This window comes from Schistocerca piceifrons, chromosome 3 (genome assembly GCF_021461385.2).
Source record: "Schistocerca piceifrons isolate TAMUIC-IGC-003096 chromosome 3, iqSchPice1.1, whole genome shotgun sequence".
Classification (NCBI taxonomy): Eukaryota; Metazoa; Arthropoda; class Insecta; order Orthoptera; family Acrididae; genus Schistocerca; species Schistocerca piceifrons.
The window spans coordinates 487079052-487094211 of record NC_060140.1 but is presented as its reverse complement, the minus strand read 5'-3'; the positions used below and the strand labels follow the sequence as shown (position 1 = coordinate 487094211).

At 42.8% G+C, this 15160-nt stretch overlaps 1 protein-coding gene across 1 annotated transcript; it reads right to left on the bottom strand.

Annotated features, from left to right (window-relative positions):
- Nucleotides 1-9888: 9888 nt before the first annotated feature.
- On the bottom strand, nt 9889-14531 carry LOC124788116 (cuticle protein 16.5-like). The gene is made up of 4 exons (XM_047255240.1): nt 14438-14531; nt 12224-12439; nt 11831-11986; nt 9889-10304 (listed from the first exon to the last, which is right to left on the bottom strand). The coding sequence occupies exons 1-4, from the start codon at nt 14447-14449 to the stop codon at nt 10035-10037; spliced, it is 654 nt and encodes a 217-aa protein (XP_047111196.1). The 5' UTR covers nt 14450-14531; the 3' UTR covers nt 9889-10034.
- Between the last annotated feature and the right edge of the window lie 629 nt (nt 14532-15160).

Genomic DNA, 15160 nt, shown 5'->3' with positions numbered 1-15160 from the left:
CTTTCTATCCAAAATAAAAGTCAAAATTCTACCAAGAGCCCATCAGACCAAAAACACTACCAGTATTGTGAAGTACGATACAGAGAAACTTAGAACTAGCAGAGATAGAACTATCAAGTTTGGGAACAGCTGAAAGATCGACTGATTGACAGCGCAAAGGAAACACTTCGCTCGGAGAAGAGGAAGAAACATGCATGGTGGTCGGTAGAAGGATATAAAGCAATCGAAAAGCGTCGGAAAGCGTGGGTTGATTGGTACTCTCATAAAACACGAGAAAATCTAAAGTACTTACAAGCAGTAAGGAGAACCACTGCTAAAACTATCAGAAATCTCAAGAGGAAATATTTACAAGAATGTTTAACTCAAATAGAAGAAGACTTCCGGAAGAACAACACGAAAGACTTCTGTAGAACATTGAAGACCAACTTAAATAGATACGATCTTCCAAACCTCAGCTTTAAGAATAAAGAAGGAAAGACAGTGTATGGAGACATGGAAAACAGTCAGATCTTGGAGGAATACTTTGAAGACCTACTGAATTGTGAAGCGCCATCCGAGACATTCAATTACAATGAGAAAGATCCAAATCCCGACTCGGAACCACCAGCTGTAGAAGAGGTTAGGAACATTATAAGAACCTTGAAAAATAACAAAGGACCTGGGGAAGACGGACTCATCACAGAACTCTTAAAGTATACGAACGAGAATGTGATCATAGAACTAACACAAATTACACGAAAAATCTGGGAAGAAGGGCAGCTTCCAGAAGGTTGGACATCAGCACTAATACATCCTATACACCAGAAAGGCGATAAGACGGAACCTGGGAACTACCGGGGAATTTCTTTAATACCTGTGACCTATAAGGTATTCTCAAAAGCACTGCTAAATAGAGTGGAAGAACAACAAACTCATACTCAGATACGTGAAAACTTTTATACATTTTTATAACAATTAAAAATTGTTGTATAAACGTTTTCACAGATCTGAGTATGAGTAAGAGTAACGAAACTTAAGGAGCTCTGTTAATATGTAGAAACGGTAAGAGTAATTTTGCTAGTGTGAAGACCAGAGAATGGAAACGTTTTCAGAAAAGTTCACATTATTTTTGGTAGACCTACTTTAAGAATTGGTTGCTCGGCCCATGCCGTACACATTTCAGTACACCCATCATGTGATTTTCTACCCTGATTGTAGAGGTTAATTGTTATAAAAACGTATAAACGCTTTCACATATCTGAGTCTGAGTAAGAGTAACGAAACTTAAAGAGCTCTGTGAATGTGTAGAAACATATCACAAAAAAATTTTATATATACAGGTTGGTCCATTGATAGTGACCGGGCCAAATATCTCACGAAATCAGCATCAAACGAAAAAACTACTAAGAACGAAACTCGTCTAGCTTGAAGGGGGAAACCAGATGGCGCTATGGTGCCATATGTAATAAAAAATTGGGTTCCTATTTTTAAAAAACGCAATTGATATCCGTTTCACCTATGGCAGCGCCATCTAGCGGGCCAACCTCAGCGCCACCTGGTTTCCTCCTTCAAGCTAGACAAGTTTCGGCAAGTTTCGTTCTTCGTGAAGTACGGTAGTGGCAAGACACAATCAATATATTCACTGCTAGATATCAGTGGTAATATTACCGATGACAGCGCGACTAAGGAGTTATTGAATTTAGTTTTCCGAAATTCGTTCATCAAGGAGGACGAAATAAATATTCCAGAATTCGAATCAAGAACAGCTGCCAAGGTAAATGCCTTAGAAGTAGATACCCTTGTTGTAGCGAAGAAGCTTAAAGCAGAATGAATTTTCACTCTACAACGTAGTGTGCCTCGATATTAAAATTCCTGGCAGAGTAATAGTGCGTTCCAGACCACGACTCGAACTCGGGACCATTGCCGTTTGCGGGCAAGTACTCTACCGACTGAACTACCCACGACAAATTCTCACAGCCTTACTTGCGCCAGTAGCTCATATCTACCTTCCAAATTTCACAGAAGCTCTCCTGCGAAACTTACAGGGCTATCACTCCTGGAAGTAAAGATATTGTTGAGATACGTCTTAATGACAAAAAATGGTTCAAATGCCTCTGAGCACTATGGGACTTAACATCTGAGGTCATCAGTCCCCTAGAACTTAAAACTACTTAGGCCTAACTAACCTAAGGACATCACACACATCCATGCCAGAGGCAGGATTCGAACCTGCGACCGTAGCGGTCGCACGGTTCCAGACTGAAGCGCCTAGAACCGGTCGGCCACTACGGCCGGCCTATATAAGGAAAAGTGTGGGGTCTTCCACACGAGCACGGAAAGAAATCCGTTAAATTTCGGCTACACATTAAATCACACGAATTTAAATCTGTCAATTCAACTACATACCTAGTAATTACAATTACGAACAACTTAAATTAGAACAAAAACATACACTACTGGCCATTAAAATTGTTACACCAAGAAGAAATGTAGATGGTAAACGGGTATTCATTGGACAAATATGTAATACTACAACTGACATGTGATTACATTTCCCACCAATTTGGGTGCATAGATCCAGTACCCAGAACAACCACCTCTGGCCGTAATAACGGCCTTGATACGCCTGGGCATTCAGTCAAACAGAGCTTGGATGGCGTGTACAGGTACAGCTGGCCATGCAGCTTCAACACGATACCACAGTTCATCGAGAGTAATGACTGGCGCATTGTGACGAGCCAGTTGCTCGGCCACCACTGACCAGACGTGTTCAATTGATGAGAGATGTGGAGAATGTACTGGCCAGGGCAGCAGTCGAACGTTTTCTGTATCCAGAAAGTCCTGTACAAGACCTGCAACATCCGGTCGTGCATTATCCTGCTGAAATTTAGGGTTTCGCAGGGATCGAATGAAGGGTAGAGCCACAGGTCGTAACACATCTGAAATGTAACGTCCACTGATCAAAGTGCCATCAATGCGAACAAGAGGTGACCGAGAGGTGTAACCAATGGCACCCCATACCATCACGCCAGGTGATACGCCAGTATGGCGATGAGGAATACACGCTTCCAATGTGCGTTGAGGGCGATGTCGCCAAACACGGATGCGACCATCATGATGCTATAAATAGAACCTGGATTCATCCGAAAAAATGACGTTTTGCCATTCGCGCACCCAGGTTCGTCGTTGAGTACTCCATCGCAGGCGCTCCTGTCTGTGATGCAGCTTCAAGGGTAACCGCAGCCATGGTCTCCGAGCTAATAGTCCATGCTGCTGCAAACGTCGTCGAACTGTTCGTGCAGATGGTTGTTGTCTTGCAAACGTCCCCATCTGTTGACTCAGGGATCGAGACGTGGCTGCACGATCCGATACAGCCATGCGTATAAGATGCCTGTCATCTCGACTGCTGGTGATACGAGGCCGTTGGGATCCAGCACGGTGTTCCGTATTACCCTCCTGAACCCACCGATTCCATATTCTGCTAACAGTCATTGGACCTCGACCAACGCGAGCAGCAATGTCGCGATACGATGAACCGCAGTTGCGATAGGCTACAATCCGACCTTTATGAAAGTCGGAAACGTGATGGTACGCATTTTTCCTCCTTACAGGAGGCATCACAACAACGCTTCACGAGGCAACGCAGGTCAACTACTGTTTGTGTATGAGAAATCAGTTGAAACTTTCCTCATACCAGCACGTTGTGGGTGTCGCCACCGGCGTCAACTTTGTGTGAATGCTCTGAAAAGCTAATCATTTGCATATCATAGCATCTTCTTCCTATCTGTTAAATTTCGCGTCTGTAGCACGTCATCTTCGTGGTGTAGCAATTTTAATGGCCAGTAGTGTAGATAATGTTGTGAGGAGGCAAACGAAAGACTGTGTTTTGTTTGTAGAACAGTTGGGAGATCCAGCAGGTCTACTAAAGGGACTGCCTACACTACGCTTGTCCGTCCTCTGCTGGAGTATTGTTGTACAATACGGGATCCACATCAGAAAGGATTGATGAATGACATCGAATAAGTCCAAAGAAGGACAGCTCATTTTGTGTTATCGCGAAATAGAATTACTAAACAAACATTCAAGGTAAACGATTAACTTTGGTGGTAGTCGATATTTCACAACATATTATTAAAAGACTGCAGTTGAGTGCGGCATTGCATGTTAAATAAAAAGAATCACAAAGTCTAAAATTGCACTTCAGTGCGGCTTTTGCATATTAAATAAACGAGAAACACAGTACCTTAAGTTGCACTTGAGTGCGAGAATAATGCAAAGTACGTGAAAGCGCCAAGAAGAATTTAAGGACATTAGTTATAAATATATGTCTGTAAAAACAAATTTAATTTAATCATAAGAAAAGGGCTTAATGATTTTCCCATTATCAATCACAAAATTTTCAGGGTCTAAATCGTGGTTGCTATGTGTCAAACGGAAATTACAGGTAGACTCTGGTGGAAGTTGTAGTGCATTTTAGCGGGCAGTGATCCGGCTGGTGGTGTCGCGGCGGAAGTCGCGCTGCACGTCGTCTGGCGTCGTCTATTGGCAGCGCGAGGGCAGCAACCAGGAGTACCGGGCCGTCAACTCCGAGAGATGTCGCCTGGGATCCGTTGGCCGTTTCTCCCAGCGGCGCGACGCGATTGCGGCGAGGAGCGCCGCCTCGATCTCCTCTTTCCCGGCTCGAGCACACGTGTCCTCCAGGACGATATTTTCACGTTCTCCAGAGCTCGTTCCCAGGGCGTGGCCATAATATTCTGCTTCCAGCTGCTCAAAATTACTGTTCATTGTCCTTTTTACATGCACCGTTCACAATTCCCACGGCTGGACGACCATACGCGGACCTATCTGTGCATGGACTTTCTTCTCTAGGCAAGCTCCGTGTCACCAGTTAAGCACGGATATCCTGTGTTCTGTTCCACGTATGATAAAATCTCCTTCCATATCAGTGCGATCTTTCCCTCACATCTCCCAACAGGAGAACATTTGCTGTCAATAAAAGGCTCTCACAGCAAGCGTTCTTTCTCTTAGCAAACTTCATATCGTTCATTTCACATCGGCATTTCAGGCCCCTAAAGAGAATTCAATTGTCATCTGATCCTTCGTCAGAAAATGGATCCTGCTGAGCGGGATTAGCCGAGCGGTCTTGGGCGCTGCAGTCATGGGCTGTGAGGCTGGTCCCGGCGGAGGTTCGAGTCCTCCCTTGGGCATGGGTGTTTGTGTTTGTCCTTAGGATAATTTAGGTTAAGTAGTGTGTAAGCTTAGGGACTGATGACCTTAGCAGTTAAGTCCCATAAGATTTCACAAACATTTGAACTTTTTTTTTTTTTAAATAAATGGATCCCTTCTAGTCTTCTTTCCTCAACATCACAGGAAAACGTTATGGGGTGTAATGGTGGTTGCCTGGATGCCTAGGGGAGAGGTGAGGGGTCTCTCTTCGGTCGGTTGGTGATTACCTGTCTCCCACAGAGGAAGTGGCCGGTTGTGGGATGGCCAAGCCCATGTAATAAGGTCCCGTACAAACTTTATTTTTTTAGTATTTCATTGTCTATAAAGTGTGGCAAATGTATGTTCATTTATGTGTACTTGTGATTATGACACAGCTGCGTAAAGAAGTTAGGGCTGCACCGTAATTTCGTAGGTTAGGGTAGATGTTCCTTCGCTCAGAACCAGGCAGAAAATTTTCATAACCGTTAATGCGAGGGAGTCATTTCCTGATTAATTAGTGTCTCACAATACATCACGTTGTCAATATTGTTCGAAAAAGTTTGTTCAACAGCTTTCTCGTGGAATAGTAGATATAGACGATCAGTTAACAACTGAAATTTTAGGTTCAATTATTGAAGTTTCATTACTCTTTAAATGCGTGGGCCGGCGACCGTAATTTTATCTTGCTATTATTCGTAATTACAGTTTTGTGCGACCTAACAGAAACGATTTGCAATGTGCATTGTTTTGTACACCGAGTACGATATGTTTTGGAGTTCTATATCACTACTGTTTGGATGTTAACGATAGTTTTCACTATGTAAGTCCAAATTGCCTAAATTAACCAGTGATAACAGGCTGATGGTGAAACTTTTTGTAAAATTACACCTCACACGACTTGTTTATTGCAGTGTAGAACAGGTGATAGTAGCACTAATTTCATGGGACTTATAGAGCACATAGCCTTGATTCCGAGTTTTTTCGCTGGACTTAGGTCCGCTCCAGTTTTGTAAGATTTGTAACACTACTTATGCTTTTTAATGCTCCATTACGGATCCTTCCTACAAATAATATTGATGAAATCTTGTGAATCCTACTGTCACCACACGGTTTAACTTGGAAATGATACAACAAACGTGTATGAGGAGTAATTGCTAGCCTGATCGCCTACCATTTAAAGCTCTTCTTGCGTCCTCCTACTAGGCATTGCGTACATGATTGTAATATAATGCAGCTTCCCACATTGTCCACGTGGATTAAGAAAAGGCAATACACGGTAGTACGTAGTTCAGGACAGTTAAGTACACAGAGCTACACAGCAACAGATCAAGTGTACGTATTTCACATTATGTTACTTTTTATGCCTATAATTATACTCTATAATCCACTGAACTTTTTAATTAGTTAATATTTTAATTCCAGTTTTAGTTCAAGTTTTGTGATGACTCATATGGTAGGGGTTCTCTTTTCTGGTAATTTGGGAAAATCTGGTACGTTTTCTAGGATGAGTCGAGAAATATTCTAAAGATCCTGTTTACCTTGGTGGATTCAAGGTTCGCAATTCACTCTAGGTACATCCCATAAATATGTAAACCTCTTTATGCATGAAACGATTTATATTTTGCAGTCGTCATGTGTTATGTACTTGTAAGCTCAAATCCTGTATTTACATTCAGCTCGTTGTTGTCAGGTCATTCAATGTAGGTTGAAACATTTTTATGTAAAATATTTACCTGTGTGTTCTTTAGAATGGACAGTCTTGTCTTTAACTCGTTGTCTCAGCGAACGGTACATCGGGCAAGCACCTGATATTTATACTTTTATGTTTGTTCGTTCGCCAACGGCTAACAGCGCATCATTTTGGTCTATCAGGAAACTGTCTACAGTAATTTATCTCATGTTTCACAGGCAGTTTCAATTTCAAGCACAATTGTTGAAATGAAATGTACGGCTTCTGATTCGAGAAAGTAGACTTGGCCAGAGCTGGTATCTGACCTCCAGCGAAGAACGCGAAGGCTGAGCATCTTGTCTTATTTAAAATGCAAGCAAACAATATTCTAGTCAAATTGATTAAGTACATGCAGTGCAAAACACCGATTGTGTAACAGTGAAATTTTTGTTGAATCTGAATCATGAATTAGAACACCGTTGAGGTTCATTGCCGAATTTAATTTACGGAACGGATTTCCTAATGCCATCATTTATTTAGGCCCTGGCAGCGAATCTGAAGGTGGGAGAATTGGTATAATGTTATTACTGAAAGGGGTTGAATGTGATTATAAACTGAAGTTTTAGGTTACTCTGCAATTTATTACAAAAGACAATCGGAGTTATAAAGCATAAAGAAACAACTACGTGAATTTGATATCATAAAAAATAAATGAACAAATGAAAAGAGGCGAGTGGAAAGGCTTGTTGCCTTTTAACAGTTCATATTGAAGCTGGTGACAACTTGTTTCGTAACAAGTGAAATTCTGGAGTTTCATTTGTCTGTCTCATCACCTTTCCCATGGAATTGAAAGTTGTGTTTCGAGTTATAGCCGTCATATTTACTGTAAGGCGACTGTGCTAATGTTTCGGGTGGCTTTTCATGCACGTCTGTTTTAAAGTGAACCGATTTACTAATTAGAAAGCACATGGAACATGCAACAGACAAGGTATCACGATTGTAATCACATAAAGATTGAACTAAAATATGATGTGATTTCATATAAGTCCAAAATTTGACAAGCTGTGTTCTAGAGCTTCAATTTTGAATATTCCTTCTATTTTATTGAAGTCGACGAAGATCTTACCACACCTTAAAATGTGAAATCCTTCATGGAGATGCTATATGATCCCCATCCCCAAATATACGAGCACACAGGTTAATTCCTCACATACTTTACTATAAAGTGACTACCATTCTCACTGAAAAGGAAAGGAAGAAATATTCTGGAGCTCCATAGCAGTGACTCAAATGAAACTTAAACCAGAATTGCCATTTCGTGCCTGCACCTTGATTCTTCCGAAAGAAATGCCCTGTTTTACCGTAGTTTCTTCTGAGATTATTTTCAAATTATTTGAGCAGAAGAGAAAAATGCTGTGGAGGATTAGCTTATATTCAGTCGCCAATAACTATTGGAGACGTATCTCATTCTTACTATACAAACTACTGTGATTAAATATAAAACAGTAAATGCTTTACTGTATTAAAGCGACGCTAATTGCGATTTCTCTACGTTGAACGTTACTTAGAAAAGTTTCGAAGCTTCTTTCACATATATTTTTCGTATCCGATTTGTAGGTCTACTTGAGAATGATCTTTAGTGCGACAAAGGACGAAATATTTTGGCCATTAGTATACTGGTTGCTCCTGTCTTTAGAGCACAACTACGAAGTGGATTCGCATCTTGGGAAGTGTTACGGATCAACCAACGGTACCTGCGGGATGTTTACATAATGAAATCGCAGGTAGTTGACATTGACGACCAGGTACATCATTTAGCAGGTAATGAGCGCCTAAAATTGTCGACGGAAAGGGCGTGGCCTGCTAGAAGCACTACTCTGACCTTGTCGGAATTTTAAATGCGTGACTCTGAGAGTGTGATGTAATTTCGTCACCTGCGTGCCGGATCTGGCTACTCGTGTAACATCAAGCGATCTGTTTGGAGTTATGCTCCCAACAAAGGTTAATACGTCTGTCCAATATCTTCCATTTCAGGGGAACTCTGTTTACAGCCAAGTGGTGCCTACCATAGCAGTTTTCCCTCTGTGTGCAGTCTGTGGCGACAGGAGTGCGAGGATCGAGCATAACTGTGATATTTCCAAAAAACTGCCATACAAAAGTAACGTTACAAACGATGAAGAATCGCTTAAAAATCACCATGTTGAATGTATACGTTTGTTTACAGAAATTGAAATCGAAATAACAGATTAAGACAAGTGCAGTATCTCGAGCAGAGAAAGAGGAGAAAGAAACTCTTGTAACAGGAGGCATAGGAGACCGATGGGAAGGAGAAAGTATGTAATGCCCTCTTCACATCGAAGTCGTTAGACTTTAAAGCGAGAGTGATAAAGCATTCCGAAAAAGATTACAGTGGCTTTTTATAATGGAAGCAAACTGGACATTCACCTTTAGTGATCTGAGAAAACGAAGAAAATTCTACATTCGGATTACTGGACTGAGATGCTAATAGCGAGCACGGCTGTATAAAGTTATCTAAGTTTTGATATTCGAATGACACGTCTAAGTAACCCGGAAAATGTCATCGCTAAAATACAGCACGATAAAACTATTTTATATGGACGTTAAGCATGACATCAGATTTTCTATAAAGCGATACCAGAAAAGGGAAAAAATATTTGCACAAACAATGTTCAATTAGCTGTGCTTTGGAAGCGTTGTACGGATTTTGGTCATAATGTTGGTGATTGTAGTGCTTTGCGTTTTGATATAGCTATCAAATAACATGAGAAAGTACTTGACAGAAGGACTTGCTCTAGATTATGCATTATTTAGTTTTGTATATGTTACATGCCCTTTACAATTGATTTCTTTTGACAAAGTTATTACCACCTTGTGCTTTCTCAGCGAGACATATTTCGGAATATTTTAACCTTCCGTTAACTTTAAATGTTCGATCAACAAAATTTATGGTACAGTGCAAGCGAAGATCGCTTTAGTAGAGGAATTAGGGAAAAAAGGAGTCATAACAGAAGAAGTGATTAAAGAATGTATGATTTATTGTTGGAAATAGACTATTTATTCACAGCTATCGATCAGTCGAGGATACGAACAACTTCTTCCTTCACAGCATTATGCGTAATGAAAAAGTGGTTCGTCGGCAGTGAATGCAGCATCAGGTCTTCTAATGGATCTTGACGATGGGGGCGGCCAGTGTCTTGTAGTGGACGCCGCCGATGCCGTAGGCGGTGACGGCATGCCCAGCGACGACGGCGGGGGCGGCGGCGTACGCGGCGATAGCGGGGGCGGCGTGGGTGGCCACGGCCACGGGGGCGGCGGCTACGGGGGCGGCGATGGCGGCGACTGCGGGGGTGCGGACCTCCACCTCACTCACCACCGGCTTGGGCACGGGGACGTCCACTGGGACGCTCTGCACGCTGACTTCGGGCTCCACCTGCGCAAACAAAACATCAGCGATACTTCCTGAGCGGGACGTTCTTCAATATCAAAACTACATCAACTGTTTCTCGACGGTAACTTTTTTTCAAAGACATACATACATTTCATGAAAAGTTCTAACAACCATAACTTGTTGATACTTTGTTTAAATTTTATTTCCGCGAGATGACCCAAGATACAGCCCTCAACAGGCAACCGTGACAAAAAGACTTTCAGCCTAAGATTACAATAAAGTTGGCTAAATCTGAAACTTAGCTTTGCCAACTTATATCAATGAAAAGTGGAATAATGATGTAGAAAACATTACATAGTGAAAACATCCAAACAGTAGTGATATAGAACTCAATTTTCATATCTTTTGGATAAATTTTGTCTGTGCGCTTTAACGATTTATGCAATGAAATTGACGAATTACACAAGATAGTCGAAATTCAACCAGCTACAATGATGGAAAAGAAAACTGCAGCACCAGAACAGAACCAGTACTGATAAACACAGTGAGAGACTTATCTAACACGCGTAATTGGCGGCAAACCATTGACGGAGATGCATTTCTTTTTCCCTGGGCGTTCCATATCAAACGTGAGGACTAAATATCTACTTTGTTATCATTTCCAGATGATGGGGTATGTTTCTTACAACAACACGGAAATAAAATTTAAGCAAAACTTGACTAGTAGCTGTATCGAAATGTGTATCTATAAAAGTTGTGTTATATACGAACTAAGTATCAGGTCACCAAAGTAGTATGTATCATTACCTGTCCGAAAGAACAGACGCCACACATATAATTGTATAGATATGCCTCGATGGGCATACGACACTTCGAATGCGGTTGCATACCAGGATTCGTTCCCTTGCGGGAATACAGTGAAGGTGCGAGCAACGGAGAATATGAACGGGCTGGTGAGCAGCACTTGGGAAGTTGGATCGGACGGGAAGAGTTTCCGGATAGCCGAGATCTTTAAGGCAAAGTATTTTACAGAAGCAGAACACCCAGGTTGGACTTCCGGTTCGGTACAAATTTTCACGTGAAGTTGTTGAATTCTTTCAACGCCCAAAACAGCTACATTGTACAAATTTCTCTTTAATTAGCGAAGAGTTACAATGTAAACTATTCAGATCATCTGATGAAGCTTAAAATCGAAACTGGTTATGGTACAACTTTTGTAACGTGAGGCTAAAATAAATAAAGTAGCAAAAATAAAAGACATTCACTGAGTTTCCCTAAGACATCCTGTATCACGCAGCGCATTGCCTGTGATGAAATACAGTAGCTGTAACGTTGGAGATTTCAACGATCGACCAAGAAGGAAGCCTGAAGTTGCTAACTAGGACTATAAGTTAAGAAATATGACATTCATCGTATCGTTCAAATACAATGAATAAAGAGCTACTTTGAGGCTAAAATCATTAGATTCAGTACTGAGCTTTCATTGCAGCAGTACGTGGTCAACATGAACACTGTAAAAAATTCCAAAATGTTGGCGAGTTTTAGTGGTCGTTGGATGTGTCTCTTACCTGCGTGATCTGAGGGGTGATGGTGGCGACAGATCTGGCTGGGGCGATCACCTGCTCCTTGGACACGGTCTCAGCAGGTGTGGCCAGAGCACCCAGATTGGGTTTCAGAACCTGAGCGCTGTAGCCAGTCACCACGGGTGTGGAGGCATAGTGGACCTGCACAAAGAACGACACATTGAACATAAGCAGCGCACTGTTAAGCCGAAACACCTCTTAAATGAGGGAAGGGCGAAAGTCGATTGCTATAAGGTAGCCGTACGCTATAAATCAGAAAACAATAAAAAAGAAAATTGCTGGGCTCTGTTATCTGTTGAAGTGAATAGATACTGATTCAAGAGGATTATCTATGTGATTGTCTTTTCCGCTGACAATGGTCTTCGTAGGAGAGCTCACCTGCTTGGAGACGACGGTGGCGCTGATGGGGGCAGCGATGGCAGCGGGCGCGGCGTAGGCGATGGCCGGGGCGGCGGCCACGGCAGGGGCGGCATACGAGATGGCGGGGGCGGCGGCTACGGCGGGGGCGGCGTAGGAGATGGCCGCGGGGGCAACGCCGCCGTGCAGGAAGCCGGGCTTGGCGGAAGCGAGCGCCACTAGGGCAGACAGCACCACCTGCAAGCACAGCACGCAGCCGCTACAGGGGACGGGATACACAAGGGGCCGTTGGCACGGGTGTGGCGTGCTCTTCACACAGCGCGCAGAATTCTTCACTAATGAAGCGATATCGCCCAGAACAGGAACTTCACTCCTTACTATGTTTGAGACCTTTGACTACTACTCTGTCCTAATGACCTTCCAGAACAGTAAAATCAAATAACTGGCAGAATGGCTTATCCCTCATAATCAACTCCTCGGATCATGTTAGAGGAACGAACAGATTTTAGGAAAAGCGATACTTCTGTCTTGAAACTGATTAAGTAAACAGACAATAACAACAACGGTACAGAATTCGTGATTTATAATTCGTTTCGAGAGACTACGGTCAGTACCAAGTAACTAAACGTAATTTTTAATTTGATCGCGGACATTGATCACTTGATAATGACCGTGATGGGTAGTAAGCGGTCGGGAATAAATGAATTATGTACATTGGTGAACAGTTGTCAACCCTGTCATGGACGATGATAAAATTGGATACAGAGCTGTGTTTACGAACCGCCTCTCAATCTCTCTCATATTTCCCGAATTGCTCCCACAGAAGAACGAAAATATTCCATGATAGATGCGATTTTTTAGCTTGCAAATTGAAAAAAAGAAAAAAAGGTTCAAATGGCTCTGAGCACTAAGGGACTTAACAGCTGAGGTCATCAGTCCCCTAGAAATTAGAACTACTTAAACCTAACTAACCTAAGGACATTACACACATCCATGCCCGAGGCAGGATTCGAACCTGCGACCGTAGCGGTCGCGCGGTTCCAGACTGAAGCGCCTAAAACCGCTCGGGCACACCGGCCAGCTTTGCAAAATGAAAATCAAATTTTTGTACTGTAGTTCTCATATTTATGTGCCACTAACATGTTGGAATACTGTCGCAGAATATTGTATAAATCAGTATTGGTAGCATCAAAACAGTTTTATTCATAAGTGGTGACTTGTTTCGACCCAATGTGGATCATCTTTAGTGATGACGCGCGGAAACAATGGCATGTAGCAGGAACTGTGGATACGACCCATCGATGTCGACCAGTTGACAAAAGAGGGTGGTTTCTACAGTTCCTACTCCGTGCCATCGTCTCGATACGTCATCAGTCTGAAAATAATCCACACCGTCTCGGAACAGGTCACCACTTATAAAAAAAAAAGTCTTTTTAGACGATCAAGACTGTTCTTTACAATATTTTATTTTTAGCTCAATAGGTTTACATGGAGTTTTTGTAAGATGGCAAATGTATCTCCTTTTTTCGTCTATATGTTGCTCTCTGGGCTGCTGATTTGGAATCTAATTGTCTTTGGGAGTAGCGTTAAAGGGTAGCAACGAAATAATGTAGCAACGTAAATATTTTAAGCTCTCACTAAATATTTTGTTCTCAATCAGATACAATTACGAGTGAGCTAATTACTTGCGTCCTCTCGATATCTCCAGAACAAGCGCAAACTCTAGAACTGCATATTTTTTTTCGCGACAAATAAAAATGTGTCGCCAGGAAAGGTACGTTTTCGCACAAGTGAGCTCCTAATCGATGGCAAAAAAAAAAAAGAAGTCACGACTGACTTGCCGGTTTAGAAAGAAGCACGAGCTGAATGAAAAACTGAGAAGATAGTCCGCCACTAGGTATGACTATTAAACGTGTTCTGTTTATTACAATTACTGGCCTTCTCAGAAAATGGAGAAGCATCCTGATCGATGACAACCAAAAGAGTTAGCTACTTCTATAAGCAATTTGATATTACATTAGTGATAACACGTACGGACAGAGTCTCAATTTCAAATTGCACCAGTTTCTTCTTCCTTATCCAGAGATTACTATAGCGAGCAGAAGCATCGAAATACATTCGTAGTTCATTGCTGCTGTCCGTAATGTGTCTGTACATAAAACGAGGAAAGCGCGCGGGAGTTGTGAGATTTGTCGCGTGTCCTGAAATGTAGTGAGGGGAAGCTGCGCCACTTACCAGCTTGATCATGTCGGAGAGTCCTGAGTGCTGTGCGGAGCGTCCAGAAGTGCCGTCAGTGGCCACGCCGCCGCTTATATAGGGAGGAGGGGGCCGGCTCGGCGGCGCAGGGCGTGTCTGGCTGTGTGGCCCGCGCGGGGTCCCGCCGGGCAGCCGGCCTTGGGCCGCATCTGCCCGCGGCCTTGGCGGCGGTCCGTAACACTACCCCCGGGCCGGCCAGGGGCGCTACCATCTGCTTCCTACTCGGTTCCGATGGCGCCGCTTCTGTGTCAGGTGCCCCCAGAAACATTTACGTGTCGTGGTGCATGACCCCGTACACACAATAGACTTTTCTGGAGACTGGAAATCTACTCTGTAGCAATCAGCATGGATTTCGAGAAAGACGATCGTGTGAAACCCAGATCGCGCTATTCGTCCACGACACTCAGAGGGCCATAGACACGGGTTCCCAGGTAGATGCCGTGTATCTTGACTTCCGCAAGGCGTTCGATACAGTTCCCCACAGTCGTTTAAGGAACAAAGTAAGAGCATATGGACTATCAGACCAAATGTGTGATTGGGTTGAAGAGTTTCTAGGTAACAGAACGCAGTATGTCATTCTCAATGGAGAGAAGTCTTCCGAAGTAAGAGTGATTTCAGGTGTGCCGCAGGGAAGTGTCGTAGGACCGTCGCTATTCACAATATGCATAAATGACCTCGTGGATGACATCAGAAGTTCACTGA